This window comes from Telopea speciosissima, chromosome 3 (assembly GCF_018873765.1).
Source record: "Telopea speciosissima isolate NSW1024214 ecotype Mountain lineage chromosome 3, Tspe_v1, whole genome shotgun sequence".
NCBI lineage: Eukaryota > Viridiplantae > Streptophyta > Magnoliopsida > Proteales > Proteaceae > Telopea > Telopea speciosissima.
This window is the reverse complement of record NC_057918.1, coordinates 45,594,644-45,620,300: the sequence shown is the minus strand read 5'-3', so window position 1 is coordinate 45,620,300 and position 25,657 is coordinate 45,594,644. Positions and strand designations below refer to the sequence as shown.

The 25,657-nt window shown below is 44.1% G+C and overlaps 1 protein-coding gene across 2 annotated transcripts in view; it reads right to left on the bottom strand.

Moving 5' to 3' along the window:
- Window positions 1–22,302, bottom strand: part of LOC122655885 (MLO-like protein 1) — a 41,192-nt gene extending 18,890 nt beyond the window's left edge. The window contains exons 1-3 of one of the 2 annotated variants that reach the window (XM_043850258.1): window positions 4,980–5,112; window positions 4,735–4,792; window positions 4,399–4,634 (exon numbers count right to left, since the gene is read on the bottom strand). In XM_043850258.1, the coding sequence (XP_043706193.1) occupies window positions 4,399–4,634; window positions 4,735–4,792; window positions 4,980–5,096 (411 nt within the window). In that variant the 5' untranslated portion in view covers window positions 5,097–5,112. Of the gene's footprint in view, window positions 1–4,398; window positions 4,681–4,734; window positions 4,793–4,979; window positions 5,113–22,297 lie in introns of those variants that run through there. The other variant, XM_043850259.1, reaches the window with a different exon arrangement.
- Window positions 22,303–25,657: the final 3,355 nt, after the last annotated feature.

Genomic DNA, 25,657 nt, shown 5'->3' with positions numbered 1-25,657 from the left:
TATATTTCTGGTTTTAGTTGAGTTTGTTTAGGAACTTTTAACCTGGTCGACTGGAGTACTGTTTCCCAGTCATATTTTGTTTATGGTTTCATGATTTGATGCTGAATAAAGTTGCCTTCTGCCCAGATATGTGGTGATTCAGGATCTTCTATTGTGGTGATTCAATAGATTTCTTGTGGTGATTCAGTGGGTGTGATTGGTGATGATTCCAAGTTCCATCCTTCTCATTTATCATTTTCTTCTTTCATCATTCAAGTTAATTTGACTCTCCTACTATCTGACTCTTATTGCTAATATCTGGTTGCCATTCATATCCACATTCAATCCTCCCTTAAAATTCAGCATACCGGAGATTGAAACTTTCTATTTTCAGAATGGGAGGTGTTTTCAGTGAACAAGGAATATGTCCAATATCAACATCCAACCAATGGTTTAATCTGAAATTAGACTATCTTATTCTCCTTTGTTGGATCTAACTATGACCTAGATTTAATCTAGATCAGATTCACAGATCTGCTTGAATCTGAAAACTCCGATTCTGTTAGAATTGAGGTATTTCAACCTGATGGGACTCTTCAAGAACCATCAATCCACCCATCTGATTCTTTCCCAATTTTGCAAAGCTGTTACTCTCCTTAACAGCAACCTTTGACCTTATTAATCTTGCCTCAAAGTTATTGATTATTGTTATTATTCTTCTCAAATCTGGCACCATTACTTAGTCTGCGATTCTGGTTTTTAAGGGTTTCTGAAGTCTACTTGTTAGGTGGATCTAACCCCATCATTTGGTATCAGAGCCATGGCAGACCCTAGAAACAGTACTCCTGAAATGGCCAACATTCAAAACTCTCTCAAACAGCTGTCGGAGAGCCTTAGGCTAATGGCAGAAAATTTTGGACTGTTGTACAATGAGGTTACTGCCCTAAAACAGCAACATGGTGAAGCTTCCCACACCCCAATGCCTGAAAACTATGCTTACCACAGAACTAGTGAGGGGTTGCCTGAACATTCAACTAAGAAATCATACCATGAGAGTTAATGGGAGAGGACCACAGAGAGTTTTTACTACTCAACCCACTTTAGAAGGTACTTTATGTACTTTGGTTGAGAATGATTTACCTAATTGCAGTACTGATGACACCTAGAAAGTGAAGCTAGAACTCAAACAATATAATGGGAAGTACGATCCCCAAGTATTTGATGACTGGCTCTCTTGCCTGGATGATTACTTTGATTGGTTTACCTTATCAGAAGACGGGAAATTGAGGCTTGCTGGAAAGTGTAGTGGAAGAGCTATGGAAAGAAGTTATGGGCTCAAGGTACAGATCCTATCACTTGGGAGAGGATGAAGAGCTAAGTAAGAAATATTTGTATTCCACTTTCAAAGCTCGTTCGCACGACAAGCTCAACATTTTACGTAAGGTACCATGTTTATAGAAGAGTATATGGATCAGTTTGGTGCACTAGTTTCTCGCACGAGTATTGACAAAGAAGACACCCAGTTAATCTCTCAATTCAAGATAGGGTTGAAACCGGGGATTAGGAAGGAACAAAATGTGCATGACGTCTATGACCTACAATACTGTTTTTAGAAGGCCCTACGCTCTGAGGAAAATTTGAGGCTTCCTCCTACACGTCGTTTTATTCTCAAGTCAGGGAGAATCAGATGAACCTTCAGTTGCTAGAACTACAGGTGGTCATTCTACAAATAACCCCCCCTCTAGCTGCAAGTCATAAGGGTAAGGCATCGATGGCCAGGGGTGGTAATACAAAGTGCTGCAGTTGTCAAAAGTATGGGTATGTTGCCAAATTCTGCCATATCCGACAGAAGGTCAAGTGCAGTTGCAATGGCAATGGATGAAAATGAAACAATAAAGGTACATAAGGGCTGTCCACCATATGATGACCATAATGAAGAACATAATGGTGATGAAGAGGATGGTGAGGACACCAACGGAGTTCATCTTATTTGCTCAATTTCATTTGGCTAAAACCGACGAGGATGACGATAGTGAAGACACCGAGGAATTGGGTACAGTCAAGGTTGAAGAGGTTGTGGCGATGGATGAGGAGGTTGAAGATACAGTTATGGAGGACTCCATGAGCACATCATTCACGGCTGATAATGATCCTGAAGTTGAGCACATAGAGCTCGTGATTCCTCCAAAGTCCTTCGAAGAGAGAGCTCCACGTCTTGAAGACTACATTCCTAACATCCATGAGCTGCCAGAGTTCTGTTATGGTTTGAAGATGAATGTTCACCACATAAAGTTGATTCCTCAACTTTGCAAAACTCGAGGTCAAGTAACTTCAAGCCAGGGAGAGTTGATGCAGATCAAGATAAGAACCAATCAGGCCAAATAAGGCCATGTGGTACCAGTTTTCTGGTTCAAACCTGGCCCAACTGATTGGGTTACTTCTAATGTCCGGACTCCCAGATTCACAAATCTGGCCAGAACAGATCTCAGTTTTCAAATCTTATCCGAAAACTATATCAGTCTATCATGGGGCCCATTTGGATTCTTCAACGCATCTATTATTATGAAAACTCCCGATTTTCTGGGCATTCCAGGAATCTTATCTCCAGCAAAATGTGGGGCCCAGTTTAGAAGATTTATGTAGCTTGTGGTTCCTGAAAATCAAGAATCTTATCACCAAGTTTCTGGTGTGGGGGTTCTTATCTGGGTTGTTTAATATTTAGTTGTTTACGCAAGTTGGGACATGTCCAGTCATGATCAAAGTCTGTTTCTTTAATTTTATTAAGTTTCCTAGTCAGCACATGACCTTCTGTTGTATCCTATGATTGGGAGGTTTAGATAGACTTTATTTCTGTTCTTAGTTGAGTTTGTTTAAGGATCTTTTTAAACTGGTCGACTGGAATAGTGTTTCTCAGTCAAATCAAAACTGATCCATTCGACGTGTTTTTGGTTCTATTTGAAGTCTACTCAGTTACCTTTCCAATGAGATCAAGATCTTGCAATTCTTGGTTGGTTTGGGCAAATTGTGACCAAATTACTAAACTGGGTATCAGGCTTTAGAAATCCAAGTCGGTGAAGGGTTTCATCTTTGCATTGAGTAAGAAGTTTACTCATTTAATGAATTGTTTTATTGCCCCAGCCATCCAAATATGACACAAAATATGAAAATATGGGGAAAAAAAGTACTTTTTGTTCCCGATCTCTGTGTTCCTTTAGCCAATCTGCCCAGATTATACTAAGACAACATTGTGAACATACTATTCAGCGGATATAGCATTGTGGGAAAAGATAGGTCAATTTAACCTGTTAACAGATTGCAAACGGTAGATCAACTCAAGGAAATATCAATGATGAACATGAACTAATCTACTGGCAATGAGAATGAATATTTAATTAGTGAAACCAGAAAGCAGACCCTGCCAGCATCCTACTTAATTGGTAGCTATTGGCAAGAAAAGTTGGTTGCAGAGTGTGAACATTACACAGGCTTAAAACAGCAGTGGGTTGTCAGTTGACTCAGTACAGCTTCCAAAATGAACATGATGTTGGGTTATTACAACAGTGAGTACCACTGGGGCCATGGGGGTTTCAGGATAGCCTAAACTGTAGAATTTAGGCACCCATAAATGGAGTTACCCTGACAAAGATGCATTCCTTTAAGCTTTCTGGGTTTCTTAGAAAGGCTGTGCACAACTAATCTTCTATTGCAAGCATTTATTTTTTATTTTTTTCATAAGCGCAAGAATCTATGTTTTTCACAAAGTAATAAATGGAAAACCATACGGTAATTTGAGCAGGAATTAAGAAATTCTTATCCTTTCCATCAAACAACAACAAATTCTCATCCTCAGATCTGGTTCCAAGCAATCAGTGGGGTTTGTGGCACATATGCGACCCCGTAAGCACCTTATACAAGGAGAGAAGCTATTTATGGTAACAACTACATATTCATCCATAAGATTAGCTAGCATCGGGATGATGATGACAGAAGTTCCTACTGTACACCAGCAGTTTGATAGCCATGAGCAAGTGCAGTTCCATGTTAGTTCATGGCAAATGGCTTCTTCAAGGTAACTTGTACCTCAAAAAGAAGAACAATCTCAAGGAGCAAACACACTAGAAATCTGTAAGTGCCATATACTGATAACAAGGAGAATACAACAAACTGGATGCACATAAGATGAAGCATCACAGAATTATAAGAATTGTAGCATAAACAGAACAAGTTTCGACAAAATGAGAAATGTCTTAAATTCTTGTCTCCCCAACCATCATTTTTCTCTCAAATGCGCATAGGGGAGTGATGGAACAGAAGAGACCAGCATATATAATTGGAACCAGTTGCAGTTCAATGGGATGATTGTCAGATGGAACGCGAATGAAGAGAAAGAAGAATTGTAATGTGAATCCAGACATTTACCTTCTTTTGGCAATAGCCCGCATCAGTTGACGAGGCGAGGAGCCGTCTCCCACTCCCCAAAACGAAAGAAGAGAAGGAGCTTTGATAATGGGACGTGGTTTCTCCAGAGGTACTATCAGTACTTTCCTTTTCACAAGGAAGCATGTGATTAGCCCAACTCGGGGGCATACAAATTTTAGCTATCCGAACTTGGAATACGGTTAGAAGAAGGGAAATGAACCCCAAAAGCATCAATTCTGCATATTCAGACACAAAAGCCATGGACAATAAGCGCTCTAGAGTCTAGCCATCCATCCATCTTTTCAGTTAACCAGAGAGAGAGTGAGAAAAGCGAACCTTCTTTAACTTTTTGCAAAGCTTCAAAGAGCGGCTTCTGATTCTTCTTCTTCAAATACTGAAATCAATTGCACAGAAAGAACAAAAAAAAAAAAAAAATAGCGCAATTCAGCTTCAAAGTTGCAGCAAAATTCGAAACCCTTAAAAATGAAGCAAAGGAAAAAAGAGATAGTAGAGAACTTCCAGAGAAAAGGAAAGTGTTAAAGAGAAAAGACTGTGGTAAAGAAGCGATAAAAAGACATTACCTTTCCAGTATAATGAAGGATCCTTTCAACGGCGAGAGAAATGGCGACGATAACGCTGCAGACGACGGCTACAACCCATGTTGGCGTGTGCTCCAACGTTAGTTCCGTTACTGCCATTGTTTCACGGCCTTCGAGAGACTCCTCCTTCTTCTTCTTCTTCTTCTTCTTCTTCTCTCGTTTAGAATGGATCTATATTATATAAAAAGATCGAGCTAGAGATATAGAGAGCTCAGATTAGTGGTTTCGAATTTACAGAGGATTCTTGATTTTTAAGGGACAAAAAAAAAAAGGAAAAAGACATTAAAGAGGATTGGACGGATATGTGGATAGGTAGGTAGGTTTGAAACGATGAAAAACGAGAGAAGAATCAAAGCATGACAACTCTCAAAGACCATCAAGACAAGAAGACAAGACCTCCCATTAAGATTTCAGACTATGTGAAACTACTACTACGAGACTTACGGGGGAGAGTGAGACTCTGTATGAGACTTGATGGATGTTCTACCAAAATTTTAAAAAAGAAAAAGACTTGAGAGATCCGGTGATTAAACAAAATTAAAAAAAAAAAACACATTGTGAATTTGTGATATGAAAATTGAAAACTGAAATAAATAAATAAAAAATGAAATCGAAGAAATCGGTGATAACGGCGGATATTTCGGGGAATTTCGGGAAAGTACTTACATGAACAGTACGCGGTAAGTGTAGTTAAGTAGTACGCGGCACCCACACGTTAATTAGTTGCACTTCTTTAGATACCTGTTTGTTTTTTTGTCCTTAGTCCTGACAGATTAAAATATTCTCTCTTAGCCCTCATAGATTGACTCACAAGATTTAAAATATTCTCATGGATTGACTTAAAAGATTAAAATATTTTTTCTCCTTTTCTCTGTCCTACTCGCTTAAAAAAAAAAAAAATTTTTTTACGAGTTAAAATGATGCAAGATCGGTGATGGAACAAACAAACAAAAAAAGATGCAAGGAGTTAATTAATAGAGGGGCCCTTTACCTACTAATAAATGAGTGAAAGAGAAAAACGAAAATAGCTAGAAAGCAATAATGTACGGTCCAGAATAGCTTTGGTGGTCTAATCTTATGGGGTTTTTTTTTTTTTTTTTTTTTGATGACACAAAAAAAAAATACAGCCTAATTGCCTTGCGCGTAGATCGCAAGATTACATATTATTTCTAAACATACTTGATTCTTAAAGGTACTAAACAATATGTTCGAAGTACGATTACTTCCTCTTTTTTTTTTTCTTTTTTTTTTTTTTTTGGAGACAGGAGAGGTATCCGACTTTAGGCCGACTAAATCCCTCCTGAGCTCTTACATGACCCCCGCATCACGCACGAATTGGGAGTTTCTGGGCCCTAGTGAGCCTCAGGCAGGTGGCCCCAAGAAATTATGCAACGACGAAGGTTTGATCACGAGACCTCACTTATATACATTAGTTCTTTACTATACATTATCTAATCTTTTGGTTGAAATAGATTGATTAAGTGTCATTATCTCATGGAGGCAGTAATATAAAAATAACCAACCAAGTGAGCTGAAGATTTTGTGTAAGAAAGATAGCATCACACCAAGGAGTGAGGAGAGAGCAAGTACGATCGCAGTTGGGGTTCCTCCAGAGCTTTAGAGTTGTGTTTTAAAAGGAGAATAATGAGCCTTTAAATCGTAGGCTTTAAATTTATAGAAAAAGGCCCGACGGTTTTACATACGGTTTCAGCCTAGGTACGAACCACCTGTAAATCCATGATTAACCGAGGCTGTTTATTATGGTTTCAGTCTCAGGCGGATTTACTTGCGGTTTCATATTTGAGTAAAACCAGGCATAAAAGCGCCCAAGCCAGAAAGGGTTTTCTTGCCCTGTCTTGATGAACCAACCTATGTTAGGCATTATTTCCTTCATATATTGTTTCCCTCACCCCTTGTGACCTATCTTACCCTGATAATTTGAGCTCTATGCTTGGCAAATAAAGTTATAAAAGTAAAATGTCTACAAGATATGAAAACTGTGTTGCGACAAGAGCATATAAGGGAAAATGAGACATGATAACCATAGGAAGATGTTTGGAGTGAAGAGAAATGAATAAGATCAATGCACATGTAAAATCCATGTGAGATCCCTAGTACATGGACGTGAATAATGAGATCAATGGGAACAACATGTACTTTTGGTTACTTTACATCCTGACCAATACCAAACAAGCAAGTTATTGGATGAAAATACCCCAACAAGAGACAAGAATAATTTATCTGAGGAAAAAAAAAGAAAGATTCAAGGATTTTATCAATAATTATGTATACAAGAGAATATGCTTGAAGATAAGACAATGTGATAATTTTCTATGAGATTTTATGGCATGTAAAAGAATTAGATTTGAACTTAGAGAGTTTTTCTAAAATATTGTGAATTGAGGATTTTACCACAACCAAAACCTGAACATAATCCAAGTAAAATTCAACTAGACATGATGACCATAGCAACAATCTCTAAAATGCTTGCAAAGACTTGAAGATTTATAAAAGATGCAGTAATCAAACAAGGATCCAACAACTTAGTACCATCGATCAAATAGGGCTTGATTTACACCCAAAAACCCTAGTCCCAATTGGTTTGGCATGGATTTGGTGTACATGGCTATGAGATTACAAGAAAAATCAAGACTTGATCACGACTTAAAACGATTCATCCCAAATCCAAAGAAAAGAGAAAGTAGAATGGGAAGAAAACCATATCTTGAACAAGTGAGAGTTGAACCTTGAGGCTTAGGATTACAAGAAAAACCACCCAAGAGAAGCTTGAACGGAAGTCCCTGTAGAGCTTTTTCTCCCTGCGGTTATGTCCCTTTCTATGGAGCCAAAAGTGAGTTTTAAAACTCGTGGCTCTGTTTTGTTAAAATTCTATGAACAGACGAACGAATGGATCCACTTGTCGTGAATCCGCTTCGCACAAAAACTTGAAATTATCATTTTAAATCTATGCGGATCAACGAACGGATCCACACTCATGCCTCCGTCCGTAGATCCGTTTAACTTAAATCCTCTCGGCCATTGAGACTTTTGAGATCGAAAGAACGAACGGATTCGCATTCCACATCCGCCCGTTAGTCTGCTCTCCCTATTTTTGTGGAGGAGCCACAAACGGACCCAGAGTACTGACACCGCTCGTGAGTCCACCCAATTTCTTTTAGGATTTTGAGCTCAGATTTTTGCAGACCTTTGACCACACCTATATGTGATGATTATGTGTCTATACCCTAGATCGAACACCCCGTTGTGTGACCCATTTGTGGGGACCACCTAAGACTAGTTGATACCTTAAAATTGAAAGAGGTTAGAACTTGTACCCAACTGGACCAGCAAATAAGAACTAGCAGGCATTGGTAACTGCTGTGACTCCTCTTTTACATAAAAGGAGAAGAGTTACCTTTGAGGAAGAAAACCTTAGACCCTGTGAATTTAAAGACCAGAACCTTATGGATAGGGAAACCTAAACCTATACGGGTAGAGACCCTTAATGGGGTGCATAGAATCTAAACCTGTGGGTAGGTACTAGGAAAGGAAAGTAATAGGCTGGTTTGGGCTGTTTATTTGAGTAAGCCATGAAGGTCATGTGTATTTAAAAGTCACTCAACACACCTCAAGCTAGTGACGACTCTATTTAAACTTTACTTGGTCCATCCAAACCTTGTTTAGACTCATAGAGAAAGTCCTACACCATGATTTGACTTTCCAAAAAAAAAGACTTAGTAAACCGTACCTGAGAACTTCTTGTTCTTGTGGATTGACCTAGATGACAGATATATCCATAGGGATTTGAATGTAATTATAGAATCTACGCCTACATATTGGTGTGATAAATATATATAGATATTCCTTAGAACCTCGGACTTGTGTGCCTAAAGTAATTCTCTGGTACTACAAGTATGACCTTACCTCGACCTTGCTGTGTAACTAGTTGGAGCCCTGATCTTGGTTAACCAAACCTTAGGGTAATGAAGAATGAATTTAATGACTGGATAGGTTAAATTTTGGAGACCTGCTTGAAGAGTTGACTTGGACAAAAGCTAGTAAAGGTTGTTGGTTCTCGAAAGAGGACTGATGTGGACTCTTTCCTATGGGATAACTGTGTAGTAGGTTTAAAGGTTGTGAAAGCTGAAACTGAAGGATGTAACATGACCTTCTCCAACGACAGATATGAATGGGGTAATGGATCACCAAATGTGTTCCCTCCGTACTAGGAGTGCACAATAGAAGATTCCATCAATATTCCAAATCATTCTAAAGTTGGGTTAGGTAATGAGACAACCAGATGTGAAAGCCTTTAGAATGTAAATCCTATGTTGGGTCACAGACAGGTTAAATCCTGTAACCCAAGAATGACCAGAGTAGTGAAGGCTAGAGTGGTATCACCTGATCTGGAAGATCTTGGCAACCTCTGTTCCTTGAGACTTAACTTAGTAGTGGGAACCCTATTTTCCTAGGGTTATTGTGAATCACACCCCTGTGGTAATGTGACCCTGTAAGGAAAAGAAAATTGTGGAACCTGACTTGCTATGCCATGTAGGCATTGCCTTATCTTGACTCGACCTTTGACTTAGTTTAAGATGTGGGTGACTTGGGATGTTGTTATCCAATAGCCCTTCTCACTTAAGCCCCTAGCTGTCTCAAATTTCGAGGATGAAATTTCTTGTAAGGTGGGGAGGATGTTATACCCGCACCCTAGATCATAATTAATTATTATTTTTTCCCTACGACGTGTAGTTATCACTGCCACGTATGCTGGTGAGCTGTTCTCATTGGTGGTTAAACCCAGCTATAAAATTATTGATCACAGTACGAGTTTGCCTGTGGAGGAAACTATTCGGGGTCATAGGAGACAAACCATGACAAGAAAATAGTAAGTTCTAGCCCTTAATTTTACTTATTTATCCTTTCCCTCGATGCCCTCGAAGTGCGGGTCAAGGTTTGGACCGCCCGGGCTATTTTAGTTGAGTTGGGAATAATTCACTTATGGGTCACACTTGCTTTGGGGAAATATGTGAAGAGCAATTATACCCATATCATGTGAGCTCATCTTTTAATTAGGTTCTTTTCTAATTATAACTAGTGGGCAGACCCATTAGCTTAAGAGGCCCATTGGGCTTAAGTGGCAATTTAACTTAAGGGTCCATCTAACTCTATTTGACCCAAGGTTGGGTATTCCTTTCTCTTACCCAAATAGAACTAATGGGTCAACCCATTAAGCCCTCTTGACCCATTTAACTTAAAGTACCCATTTGGCTTAATGATCCATTTGTCTTGGATCCACCCATTTAACTCTTGACCCATTTGACTTAAGGGACCCAAGTCACTTTCTATAAATAAGACAAAAGGGAGGGGGGGAGAAGCATTCTTTCTCTTTACTTCTTCCATCTAACCTAAATCGTGGAGGAGAGAAAGAGGAGAGAAAGGAGAAAGAAGAAAGAAGACAGAAGGGAAGAAGAAAGAAGGAAGGAGAAAAGGAGGAAGAAGAATGGAAAAGCTTGGCTGAAGGCTTGGAACCTCACCTTGTGGAGCCCTCTACGTGGAGCTTTTCTATATTGGGGGTAGGTAAGCCATTAAATCCCACCTCTTTTATTCTATTTTGGGTTTTGAGATTTGAAAAATGGGAGAGATTCGACCTAGGGTTCTCTTGAAACCCAAAGAATCGATGGAATCTCTAAACCTAGACTATGGTGGAGTTATTTCACTCCATTACAAGCTCTAAGCCTAAGCAATCTCTTTCCATTTGAGAAATTTAAGGTTTCTACCCTATTATGCCCTAAATTAGGTTCTATTTGCTTTCCCTCTTGAATCCTTTGGATTATATGGACCTAATGAGGTCTTAGAACCCTAATGGACCTAGGAGGAAGCTTCCTTGAAGCCTCCTTACCTTTAAACCCCTTGAGAAAGGAACCCCTAGTGAGAAACCTTTTAATTTTTAATTCTGCAGGTATGTGATTTTACATGCGATTTCAAGACCTACGAGAAACCACCCTTGCAACCACCCCCTGAATAAGCCCCTGTTAAAGTCAGTTTTAGGTGCGGTTTCATGTTCTAAGACAAACCACCTGTAAAACCACCCTTGGTAGAGACCTTCCTAAGCCCCTGGTTAGCTAGGATTTACATGTGGTTGCAGAAATTGGGCATGAAACCACCCATAAAACCATCCTGCCTCTGAAATCTTATACTTAAATGATTTATGGGAGACCTTTTGAGGATGCGTCCCTTTACTTAATTAACCCTGTTTTCACTCTTTATTTAGGTTTAAAGTTTTCGTCTTGCGACGTGTTACTTAATTGCGGCGACAACTCATAACATCGGAACATAACTTATATGTGAGTGAATTTGGTTGTTTGGGCTTGATATTATTATTGCATTGTATATTATGTCATCATTATAAATTATTAAGCATGCTTGTGGATATTGCATACTTTTATATATGATTGTTATGTTGTTGATTGGAGATGCTTTACTTCGATGGGTCTCGGTGTCGGTGGGTGCCGGTGCCAGAACCCCGGATACTATATACATTTATGAAGTAATTATATTGAATGTCATGTTAAACTGTATGCGCCATGCCGTGCTGGTATCCGGGCACTAAACCAAATGAAAAGTTGATGCACCCGGATTACTTCTCGGGACGATAAGACTTGCATGTAGTATATCTACGCCTAGGATTTTACACCCTTATGCTACGACCCTTACCAACAGGGGTTTAGGTGTTGGATAATCAATACACCGGATTCTGTGGAGGTGGGAGAGGCCAGTCATGCTAGTATTGGTTATTAGAGGTCTGCCACTGAGTGGTCTTTGAGGCTTCGATCGGCGTAGGTCCCAGGTGACAATTGAGGTTTCATTGTGGCGATAAGTTAAGTGATCCACAGTGTTTCCCGAGTTGTCACAGTAGCATATACCTCTGACTTAGTTGTGATGGTAGGTGAAAAATTTATTTAACATATGCATGCATCATTGGACTATGTGAATTGTGTGTTTATGCATCCCCATCCCCTCACTGGCTCAGTGGAGCTAACCCCCTCGTATACATATTTTTTTAGATTATGATGCAGGTACGGAGGAGCCGAAAGCTACGTTAGAGGAACATGGCAATGGGTGTCCTTGTGACGATTGTGCCTACAGGCCGTGAGAATTCTAGGGACTTATTCCCCTTTTGTTTATTTTAGGGCATAGGCCCATGTATAAACATTTACTATTATACCCTTGTTGATAGTTATTAGATGGTAATGAAAAATAGATTAATTACAGTATTTATCATCTAGGCTTTGATCATCTTGTAACTATTTGATTTTATACGCTTCTGCAAAACTATTGATCTTTTGGAATGTAATATTTCCCTTTCCGCACTCTGATATTATATTGTTTTAATATTGGTTATGACTGTGCGTTGGGACACTGTGTCAGTGATCCTGGTAGCTTAGTAGGATGACACGCGTTGTCCTAGTCACCCCTTATAATGTATTGTATCCCTTGTTAGGATGGGGGCGTGACAAAAGGAGTTGATGGTGGGGATTTCCAAGGTGAACTTCTTGGTGGTGGATTGTCGCTGGAAAGAATTCTTTGGAATTTCGGGGATGGAAAAGATGCAAGCCCTTGCTGGTGTTTCTCATACTTTCTTTATTCCCTATTCATTGGTTCCCCTCCCTGAGTTCCACCTACCTTACCAAAAAAAATTCCACCTACGGTCTTCTCTTTTAAAGGATGCAAATTGTTCGATAAAATGCCATATAGAAATGAGTTCTCTTGGTATCTACTATCATATCTTCTTTTTTCCATAATATATTATGCACATAGGCATACCAAATATATTTTTAATTACATAATTTATTATACAAATAATAACTAAACAATTATAATTTTTTGTTTTGGGTACAAAAACAATTATAATTTGTAAACCATAATTTATTGTCAAAAATGATTTCTCAAAAATAGGTAATAAATACAAATACAAATTATACCAAAGAGATCCTTATTACAGGCACTAAGGAATTGGACCAGACAGGGAATTACAGAGATGTCGACATCTGGATGTCCAAGTTCATTCACTTCCATTTTTTTATTTGAGTGGGTAGTCGCAACGCTAAGGGTATATTTCTTAAACTCTACATTAACCACAATGGCTTAATCTGAGCCGTTTAATTTTGTTGAACGAAATCTGAGCCGTTTATTGTGTTGACTGTACAATTAAATGGAAACTTGGCATAACCTGCTACTGTCGGTTATGAGAAACCGGCTATGACCTCCTACTGGCGGTCATACCATAAGCTACCGGTTATGAGTCTTATAACTTACCCTTGATTTAATTGGAATTCCAAAATCACCCCTCTACCCAAAACTACCAAAAAAAATGTTTAATCGTGGAACGAAAGTTGGTGCGATCTCTGATTTTGGAATCGTGGAACGAAGGTTGCGATTTAGGGTAGGTTGAATCGTGGAATGAAGGTTGGTGCCATCTCTGGTTTTGGAATCGTGGAACGAAGGTTGGTGCGTTCTCTGGTTTTGGAATCGTGGAACGAAGGTTGCAATTTAGGGTTTTGGTGGTATAACGGTACTATTTTTCCGGCGATCCTTCGTCCATATCCCACCTGTAAAATCTGGGTATATGAAGTGTTGTTCTCAGTTTCTTTGTTTCCTCTTTTGAAGTGCTATTCTCTGTTTATTTATTTCACTTTCTCAGTTTTTGATTTTTAAATCTGAAGTTGAAAAGTTCAATATGTTTATGTGTTAATCGATTTATGAAATTTTATCTTGGTAAAAGATGGAAAAGTAACCTGGCTTAGTGATTAATATGGATTTCAAACCCTAGATTTGCATTCCCCCCAAACCCTAAATTTGCAGTCCATGTTGCTGAAGCCCATAGGAACTCTACCACCAATTGATTACATTTTGCTGGGGAAAGGTTCACTAGGTCGGTGAGTGAAGTATGAGGTTAAACAGGATTGATTTGATGGAGAAATGGCTAGTTGGAGGTTGATGGAAATAGTGCTGCAGGGTATGGAAAAGCAAAATGGAACAGAGCAGAGTGATTGGACGATGGGGCTCTGGATGCTTGATTTCCAAGAACTGAAATTGAAGTAGCAGCATTTGAATAGCAGTAACAATGGAGGAAGTGGAAGATCTATTTAAAAGATTCTAGTAAATCAGTATCCGAGATACTAGGTTCAAAAGAGGAAATGCTGCTGAAATATTTCACAGCTTCTTCATTAACCCCATCAGCACCAAACCAGCGTATGCTCCGAAAAAGCTCTATTAAGATGATGAATCTGACTAATTTGGAATTGAGCTAACCAACGACTGTTATAGAGAACCCAATCTAGCTTGATAAACCCAAAATCACCCTGACCAATCAGGGACTACCACGTGTCCTAACCCAAGAAGGAGGGCCAACTCAGGACCAGAACCAAACAGGCTAACCAAGGAGGGATTCGACCCAAATCGGACCATAGACCCCGGGCGTGGACCGCAGAACCCCGGGCGCGGATCTGCCCTGGGTACAGACTGATCCCCAGGCACGGACTACCTGGGCGCGGACTGCCTGGGCATAGACTGAAGACCTCGGGCGTAGATCTCCTCTGGCGCAATCATCCCTGGGCGTAGTCTCCCTCGAACACGACGACGACCACCACCATCAATAGGACATGTCACAAAGGACTCTAGGCCCCCACCTATCAGTCACGTAGTCTGAATGGGCTCATACACCGGGAACCTCATCTACCACGTAGATAGGTCTATCCACCAAGGAAGACAACTATCAAGTCTATCAGGACACTACGTCTCACGGGAAGACAACCAATCAAGGATGAACCCTTCTACTCAGGGACTCTATCAACTACGAAGACTACTCACCATCAACCAGGACTCTCCACACCGCCATGCTCTACTATAAAAGGAAAGGTAGTCAACCCCATCGAGAGACATCTTAACTCATCTTGAATACTATGATTCATCTGTTTGCTCAGGAGATTTGACTTTGGCATCGGAGAGTCCTAGGCCGGAACCACACCGATTCTCCTTTGTCCCCCCCTGGTCCTTTTGCAGGTTACGGCACCCGAAGGACCGCCTGACGTTTTCTTGACGCAATAGATTGGCACCGTCTATGGGAACGACGCTAGCCATCATACCTACTAGCTTGTTCTCATAACCATTCTATGGCACCACGAGGCAAGAAGACTGCTCCCTCCACCAACGATGCTACGAGGGAGGGGAACGGATCACCTCTTCCAAAGAGTTCATGTCGCAGAGCCACTGACCATGTCTCTCAGGAGAGGGAGATCCCCAAAAACCAACAAGTTGGGGTAATTGACCTCAACCCTGATGTAGCCATTGAAGCCGCCGTGGAGCCAACACCTGATCCCAACGCACTAGCGACTGTGGGTCAGATTAATGACTTGCAGTGATAGATCCTCCATGACCAACAACTCTTCCTCGAGTACCTGAGGCAGCATGCAACATCCCACCATCGTAGGATGGATCCTCAACAGGAGCGGAGCCCTAGGAGATCACCTCCCAGGGGTGATAGGTCAGAGAGGCACACCAGGCAGTGGGGGGAGCCATCCCAACCTCCCAGAAGAACAGTGGACCTTCCAGTACAATCAGACCGTGGGAGAGCACCATCATACCGGTCTGTGGTACCCAACCTAGAAGGGTCCATCAGGAGGTCGGTGTTTCAAGGTCGACTAGGAGGAAGTCACACGCCAAGGCGGAGCCAGACCGATCATGAAGAAAGCCCCTCACGATTATTCCAGGATTCATCGTGACGTGACCATTCACCATCACGCCAATACTCAAGGTGGGAGGGGACTTCAAGGAGAGGACATGAACGAGGTCGTGGTGAACGTCCTGCTAGGCGTGAGGGGCAGACACGGGATGAAGAGCTCAATAAGAGACTCCAAGATCTGAACGAGAAGCTGGAAGGATTGAAGAAACAGACCAAGGGCGAGACGCACTCAATACTCGGGCAATACCCATTCTCAATAGAGATCATGTCAGCCACACTCCCCTCTAGGTTCAGGTTACCCACCTTCGAACTCTATAGTGGTACCACGGACCCTAATGACCACATCAACTATTTCAATGGTATGATGACACTATATGGTGGATCGGACGTGGTCTCCTACAGAGCATTCCCTGCATCCCTCAAGGGTGCAGCTACTTCCTGGTTCTCTAGACTATGATCGAGGTCGATAGGTTCGATCGCAGAACTATGCGAGCAATTTGTTACCCATTTCCAGAGCAGCGTCAAGTAGAAGAAGACCACGGTCAATCTACTGAACATGGTACAGAACACTGGGGAGTCCCTCAGGGAGTATGTCAGTAGGTTCACCAAGGAGTCCTTGGAGGTCCGAGATTTAGATAACCAGACCCAATATGCAGCCTTGGCAGGAGGCATTAGAGACCTGTACCTAATCAAGGACCTGGCACATTATGAGACCAGGACTATGAAGGAGCTCTTGAAGTGATGCAATGAGTTCGCCAATATGGCCGAAGTACTGCAGGCTAGGAAGAAGGTGATCGAGGCTAAGCCACAACACAATAAGAGGTCAGCACCAGATGACCGTAAAGAGAGTAAGAGGTCGAGGACTGAACTTCGGCAGGAGAAGGGTGACTGCCCATCCGGAAGAACTGACCACCGTTTAGAGAGGTGATAGGGCAAGCAGTCCTGAGTTCACACCACTGAACACCACCAGATCTTAAATCCTCACGCAGATTCAAGACCATGACCTACTCCGTTGGCCATGACCCATGCTAGCAGGACCTAAGAAGCGTAACCCCAATAAGTACTGTCTCTTCTACAAGGAGAATAGACATGATATAGAAGACTGCTACCAATTGAAGAGGGCGATAGAGCAACTTGTAAGAGCAGGGAGCTTGAACAAGTACGTGAAGGGGAGACGTGATGGCCGTTCGGGTCAAGGAGACAGAGGTCATGACTGAGAAAGAGCAGAACCCAGAAGGGAAGAAAGGATAGATCGAGAGAGAGACCACCCAGAGGAACGGAGGGATGCAGCCGAGCCTAGTGGCACCAAGGGAGCCCCCATCCTCACCATACTTGGAGGATCGGGGCAAGAGTCCACTAGGAAGACAAAAGCCCATGACAGGTTTGTGGGAGTAGCGAAGAGGCCAAGCAAGGTAGCCAAGTTCGAGACAGTGATCTCCTTTTTAGATGAAGACTTGGAAGGACTAAGCTTCCCACATGAGGATGCCCTGGTGGTGTAGTGGAGGTATCCAACTAACCTATACACAGGGTGTTGATAGATACAGGAGTATCGGTAGATGTACTCTCCCTGGAAGCCTACCGACAGTTTGGGTTCAGAGACGATCAACTCAAGCTAGAGCCAACCTACCTCCATGGATTCTCAGGCGCCACCGCCTCCATCAGGAGTACCATAGAGCTACCTGTCACCTTCGGAGTACATCCTCTCCAAGTGATGATCATGGTAAACTTCATGGTTGTCAAGTCCGTGGTGTCATTCAACGGCCTCCTAGGGCGACCATCCCTGATAGCCCTTAAAGGAGTTGTGTCTCTACTCCACCTGAAGATGAAGTTACCCACTGACAATGGGGTGGGCGAGGTCCGAGGAGATCAGAAGATAGCAAGGGAGTGTTACGCGACCTTCATCAAGAAAAACAATGGTAACACCCGTGGGATGGCACTATGCATAGAGAACCTGGTCAGCGACCAGAGAGATGAATTGATAGAAAGAAGAGGAAAGCCAGCGGAGGACCTCATCCCATGGCCACTCAGCAAGGACAACCCCTCTAAGGTCGTACAAGTTGGCTCACTGTTGAGCAATGAGCAGAAGGATGAGCTTGGATGTCTACTCCAAGCAAACATGGATGTCTTCGTATGGTCGAACTCTGACATGCCAGGCATACAACGGTCTATAGCAGAACACCGACTACATGTCGATCCAACTAGGAAGCCCATCCAACAAAAGTGGCACAACTTTGCCCTCGACCGACAAGCAGCTATTAAAGAAGAGGTCGAGAAGTTAAGCCGATCAGGGTTCATCAGAGAAGAGAAGTTCCCTACCTGGCTCGCCAATGTAGTCATGGTACCCAAGCCCAATGGAAAGTGGAGAATGTGCATCGACTACACCGACTTGAACAAAGCATGCCCAAAGGATGAGTACCCGTTGCCTAGGATAGACCTACTGATTGATGCTACTACAGGCCATGAGATGCTGAGTTTCATGGACACCTACTCAGGATACAATCAGATCCTCATGCATGAAGATGATGAGTCTTACACCGTATTTCGAACGGACAAGGAGAACTACTGCTATCGTGTCATGCCATTCGGACTGAAGAATGCGGGGGCCACCTACCAAAGAATGGTCAATAAGATGTTCGAGGAATAGATCGGGCATAACATAAAGGTGTACGTGGATGACATGCTTGTGAAAAGCGTCCAAGCTCACCAACACCTATCCGACCTAGAGGAAGCATTCGTAGTACTGAGAAGGAACCAGATGAGGCTAAACCCCACAAAGTGCACTTTCGGTGTAACGTCAGGAAAATTCTTAGGGTTCATGGTCTCAGTACACGGAATAGAAGCCAACCCATCCAAGATCAAGGCCATCCAAGAGATGGTGCCCCCTCGGACGGTCAGAGAAGTGCAAAGGCTGAATGGAAGGGTCGCAACCCTTTCAAGGTTCGTGTCACGATCGGGAGACAAGTGCCTACCATTCTTCAAGACGTTGAAGAACCTCTGAAGTCCAAAAGAGTTTGCATGGACAGAGGAGTACCAGAAGGCCTTTGAAGAACTGAAGGAGTACCTAGAGAGCCCACCACTGCTTGGGCGACCAGAGCCCAATGAAGAGCTATAGATCTACCTAGCTGCCACCCCAGTCGTCGTAAGCGCCGTACTATTGAAAGAAGAGGGTAAGGTCTAGAGACCCATCTACTATGTCAGCCATGTTCTGGTCGATGCAGAGACTAGGTACACAAGGATTAAGAAGGTGGCCTATGCACTGGTAATCACAACTAGGAAGCTAAGACCATATTTTTAGGCCCATACTACCACAGTACTCACCGACCTACCACTAAAGAAAGTACTCCACAAGCCAGATGTCTCTGGACGACTGATAGCCTGGGCAGTAGAGTTGAGTGAGCATGACATCAGATTCCAACCATGGGTGGCCATCAAAGGCCAAGCTTTGGCGAACTTCGTCACTGAATGCACCCTATTTGAGGTTGAACCAGAAGCAAAACCAGAGGGGCATGATCGAGGATTATGGGAGATGTTCGTGGATGGCTCGAGCAATGCAGCAGGAAGTGGGGCTGGCTTCATACTCACTAGCCCCGAGGGATTTTGAATCCAGTATGCTCTCTGATTCATCTTCTAAGCATCCAATAATGAAGCAGAGTACGAAGCACTACTAGCTGGACTCCGGGTAGCCAGGGCCATCCAAGTAACACACCTATCCATTCAGAGTGACTCCCAGGTTGTAGTGAACTAGGTGAATGGAGAGTATGAGGCGAAGGACGAGCAAATGGCATCATACCTAGCACGTGCTCGAGCATTGATCGAGGGGTTCATGAGGTTCGAGATGGTTTGAGTCCCTAGGATTGAGAATGCCACCGCCGATGCCCTATCAAGGCTAGCCAATGACGAGCTTTGGAACTTGGCTAGTGCAGTCTACATTGAGATCTTGCATGAGCTAACGTATCAGGAAAAACAAGTCAATGAGATCAAGGAAGGGCCTAGCTGGATGGACCCTATACTCAACTACCTACAGAACGACGTCTTACCAGAAGACAAGGTCGAGCCAAGGAAGACAAGGATGAGAGTTGCAAAGTACACTGTCCTTGACGGAGTACTATACAAGAGGGGGGTCACAGCACCACTACTCTGGTGCCTAGGACCCAAGGGAGCTGAGTACGCCCTGGTAAAGGTCCATGAGGGGATTTACGGAAGCCACATGGTGGGACGAGCCCTAGCCTACAAAGTCCTCTGCCAGGGGCTCTACTGGCCACGAATGCAAGAAGAAGCCATACAGTACGCCAAGAAGTGAGAGCAATGTCAGTTGTTCGCCCCAGTACCCTATCTACCCGCCACCAAACTGACATCAATCCTCAACCCCATCCCCTTCTCCATGTGGGGGGTGGATATCCTAGGCGATTTAATTGCAGCATCAGGGACCAGGAAGTACTTGGTTGTCGCTATAGACTACTTCACTAAATGGGTCGAGGCTAAGCCACTGGCCAACATAATAGAGAATGAAATGGAGAAGTTTTTCCACGATGACCTCATCTATAGGTTCGGGGTGCCAAAGATCCTAGTCTCAGACAATGATAAGCAATTCAACAACCCCAAATTTAGAGTATTCTGGCAGAGCTACAACATTGACTATCGGCATGTCTCGGTAGTATACCCACAGACCAATGGTCAGGCGGAGGTGACCAACAGAACACTGCTAGAAGGGGTCAAGAAAAGGCTAGAAGGAGCCAAGGAGAAGTGGGTCGAGGAACTACCAAGCGTCCTATGGGCGTACCGAACCATAGTAAGGACACCTACAGGAGAAAGCCCATTCCGCCTAGCATACGATACGGAGGCACTGGCACCAGTAGAGGTCCTCGCCATGTCCCATAAAGTACTACACTTTAATGAGCGCACCTATGTCGATGGACTACGGGCTAACCTAGACTTCATAGATGAGGTCCGAGAGAAGGCACTCCTAAGGAACGTAGCATACCAGCAATGCACTGCCAAGTACTACAATGCCAGAGTGAGAGAGAGGCTATTCCACCAGGGAGACCTAGTCCTAAGGAGGGCAAGTGCATCGCAGCCATGAAAGGAAGGAAAGTTGTCTGCCAATTGGGAAGGACCGTACATAGTTTCCAAGCAGATACTTTCAGGGACCTACCGCTTAAAAACTCCGGGGGGCAAGAAGGTAGACCGTACCTAGAACTCAGAACACCTGAAGAAGTAATACCAGTAAAAGTAGTAGTAGCAATAGAAGCACTGAAGCAGCACCACCAGTAAGAGCAGTAGTAGCAGTAGCAGTAGCAAAGTTGGTTGTCAGCCATGATACATAGTAGCTTGCAATTTTCAAGGATAATTTAAAACTTTTATTTGAAGTAAATAGTTGATTTCGGGTATGCTCGTCTACTTCTGCTCAATCGAATCACTTCCACCACACCAAGGTCTGTAGACCACTGAGGCTCAATGCCACCAAAGTCCATAGACCACCAAGGTCCGTTGACCACCAAGGCTCAATGCCACCAAGGTCCGTAGACCACCAAGGTCCATAGACCACCAAGGTCTGTCGACCACCAAGGTTCGTAGACCACCAAGGCTCAGTGCCACCAAGGTCCATAGACCACCAAGGTTCGTAGACTACCAAGGTCCGTAGACCACCAAGGTCCGTCGACCACCTAGGTCCGTCGACTGCCAAGGTCCATAGACCACCAAGGTCCGTTGACCACCAAGGTCTATTGACCACCAAGGTCCGTAGACCATTGAAGTAACAAGGATCAAATAACTACTGAAGGTATGCTATACACACTGCGAAGAAGGTAAAAGGTTAACTATACCCAATCAGAAAAGGGGTCACAAATATTATAACTCAAAGTTCAGAATCCAAAAGTTCAACGTCTGGAACACCTATAGAATCAAGGAGCATCTGATGGAGGGGTCACATCCGACCTTGCAGGGGACATCATATCAGCCTCAGATGAGCGAGCAATGCCCTCCTCTAGCCAGACCGCACCCTCCTCTGTCACCAAGGCAGCATCCTCATGAGAGATACGAGCCACCATCGCTTTTGCAGGTAGCAGCGCAGTGACCTTCGAGAACCCCGAGAAGTCATAATCGGGGGTCTTCTCCAGAATGCAAACTGCTAAGTCCTGGATGCCTGCATCATATATCTCCTGGTTGTACTTGTAAAAATATGCAATGATCTTAGGAGACTGCTGGTACGCTGCCACCGCTTGTTCACCAGCCTTAGACACCTCAACCTCATGACTCTGCAGCAAGGTGCGAAGCTCCTCCTCCAAGGCACGAACTCTAGTCGAGCTCTGGGCTGTCGTAGCGGATGCCACCCTAAGCTCCTCAGCCATACTCCTCTCACGAGCCACGACCTCCTCCTAGGCAACCTTGTGCCCCTAAAGCTCCTTCTCCAGGCCCTGCAACTTGTAGTTCAGCTGGATCTCCCAGAAAACAGAGCTCTCAAGGCAAAGCACCACCTCCGTGGCATGATGCTAGACCTGCAACCAACACGATCGTTAAAAAAAAAAAAAAACATCCCAAGTATAAGAAAAGCAACAACACCACAAGCGAAGGATCGAGAGGCATGACTCACAAAAGCCATGTCCTGATAGAGGGTCTGTGCCAAGAATGCGTCACTAAACCTATGTATGGTCAAACACTCGGCGAGAAGCCTTCCCATATCCAGCTACTCCCAGGACACACCACGGCTGGTCAACGTCGCTCCCTCCTGAAGATCCCAAGTAAGCACCAAATGGGATGAGGTCGACGGATCAACAGTCACGCTAGCAGAAGAAGAGACCACCCCTTTGCCTCTGGAAGAGGGTCGAGCAGAAGACCCAGAAGTAGCAGCAATAGGAGGTGACCATGAGAGGATGACACGCGGCCCGGTCCTCACTGAACTAGGAGGCTCTGGACCCCCCTTCCGCTTGGTCCTAGTGACCACTAAAGGAGAAGAAGTAGGAACCGGAGGAACGACAGTAGAAGAACCATCCCCAGGGGGAGCAGTCTGAGTACCTCTCTTTCGCAGGTTAGAGTGGAAGACACTGAGATCTGGTCGTATGTCCACTGCACAATGATACCCAATCAAGAACATAAGACAAGTCAGATAACAGGTACATTAGAAGAAAAATACAGATGCAAACATCAAATACTAAGAAACCAAAGATCTTACCGGGACTCAGCTTCCAAAGACATAGGAAAGCCTCGAAATCTAACTCTTGGACGTCAAATGAATCACATCCCTGACATCGCTGGAGGGAGTCGCGCTCAAAGTCGCTCAACTCAAGAGAGTGGTTCACCCCCTTGATATCAATGGCCTTCCAGGTAGACCGCAGTGCACATCGAGGGACCATGGCAAAAAAGAAGCGGTCCCTCCAGTACTTCACCAAGCTAGTGATCCCCATAGGAGGATCGAGCGTGGTAAGAGACCCTCTAGGGAGGCCACAGGCAAAGTCGTAACACCCACCTTCCCCCTTCTTCAACACGTAGAAGTACGAGAACAGGGTAACGGTAGCAGCGCGCCCCATCTGGGCAAAGAACACATAGAAACCCAGGATGACCCGCCAAAAGTTGGGCAACACTTGCCTAGGGGTGAGACGCTAGTGCTCCAACACCAACTCCACAAAATGGGATACAGGGAAGTAAAGACCATAGGGGAAGAAAATACGATAGAGGCAGACCTCATCCGCTCGATGGGTGAAAGCCCGATCGTCAGGTCCAGGGATGCGAAGCACGATCTTAGGAGGTATATAAAACTCTTGGTGAAGCGACACCAAGTCCGAGGTGGTTATGATACTAGGGATGTGAGCGAACTTACTCCTAGGATCCCCAACAGAAGTAGAAGCCCTGGAGACTCTATGACCCCTGCTAGGGGCGGGGTCTCTAGAAACCTCCTCCTCCCCATCATTAGCAACAGGGGAAGACAACGAGGGAGAAGTGTCCGCAGGGGAAGACGACCCCGAAGAGGACTCCCAAGAAGACCCAACCACAACAGTGGTCGGATTAGAGTCGTTAGAAGACAACATGAATAGACAATGAAGCAGACTAGCTACTTACTCAGAACGACGGTCTCCCAAAGTCAAGCAACCAATGTAAGAAGAGGGATGCCAACCTGCAACCATTAGCATGCAAACCCATCAGCAAGGGTACCAAAAAAAATAAAAAAGAGAGAGAAGAAGAAGAAAGAGAACATACGAGTGCAGATCGAAGCACGGGCACCGATTGAGGCCAAGGTGCAGATCAAAGCCAGGCACGGATCGAGGCTAGGCACGGATTGAAGCTCAGGCGGGGATCCAGGCCAAGGGCGGATAGGCAAGGATCGAGCCCAGGCACAGATCGAAACCAAACGCGGATCGAGGCCAGGTATATATCGAAGCTCAGGCACGGATTGAGGCCAGGCGTGGACGAGGGCAGGAGTGGATCGAAGCTCAGGCGTGGACGAGGGCAGGAGTGGATCGAAGCTCAGGCACGGATCAAGCACAAGCCTGGATCAAGCCCAGGCACGGATTGAGCGGGCGCGGATCGAAGCATAGGTGTGAATTGAGCCCGAGCACGGATCGAGGACATGGTCGAGCACAGGCATGGATCAAAGCATAGGCATGATTGAGCACAGGCGTGTCAAGCAAGGGTCGAGGCACGAGTGATAAATGCGTAGCACAATGGGCAAGACTGTGAGCACGATGCTAAGCAAGCCACCAAAGTAAGGCTAATGGCCAAGTGAAATCAAGCAAACAAGCAAAAGACACTACTGTTCATTATGACCTAGGAGCAAACACATGGGGGGCACAATGAATAGTAACCAAGCTCAAAGCCCAAGCAAAAGGGGACGATGCCAAAAATCAAGAAGTGAAAAAGCAAGAGAGGAAGAGAAATGAGAAAGAAGAGAGAGACAAGAGCATCTATCTACAAAAAAGAAAAAGAGAAGAGATAAGAGACAAAAAGATGGGAGAGGAGAGGTTTGAACCCACAACCTCACCCTCACCAAATAAATTGTAGGCACACCCTCCGAGAAGAGATTATTTATCGTGAACCCCTTAATTGGTACAAAAATGCAGAGGAAACTCTCTTGAGCACTCCATTCCAAGAGAGTGGGGGGCAAATGATAAACCCAAAATCACCCTGACCAATCAGGGACTGCCATGTGTCCTAATCCAAGAAGGAGGGCCAGCTCAGGACCAGAACCAAACAGGAGAACCAAGGATGGATTCGACCCAAACTGGACCATAGACCTCGAGCGCGGACCGCAGGACCCCGGGAGTGGATCTGCCCTGGGAGTAGACTACCCTAGGCGCGGACCGAACCCTAGGCGTGGACTGCCTGGGCGTAGACTGAAGACCCTGGGCACAGATCTCCTCGGGCGCAGTCATCCCTGGGCACAGTCTCCCTCGAACATGACAACGACCACCACCATCAACAGGACAGGTCACAAAGGACTCTAGGCCACCGCCTATCATGGCCATGTTCAAAGACATCAATCGACTCTCTAAAGGAGAGGAGAAAGTCGTGGATAATGTTTGCCAAATCTCTCAACTAGTCTACTTGCCAACAATGAGGGGAAACACCTCTTCAGAGAGAGAGGAGACAACCATACTACGGATTAAGGAATCCTGACGACGCCAGGCAGCGGCTACAATGGGGTCTTCTGGGCATGGAGTGGAGTCATCGACATGTCCAAATAAATCTTGACCATCTAAGAATGGTTCGACTTGAGTTCGCCAAAAGATATAATTTTTAGAAGTGAGTTTAAGGGAAATATAGTGATGGGCATGGTGTAAAGAAGGAGTTGAAGGCAAAGGGGGAATGGTAGTCTCAGCCGTAGCAATGGGGTTGGTGACTGAAGCTGGATTGAGCTCTCCCGCCATAAAGAAGAAGAGAAGAAGAAAGAAACAAAAAGTTTAGGAGGAGCTCGGTGGAGTTATTT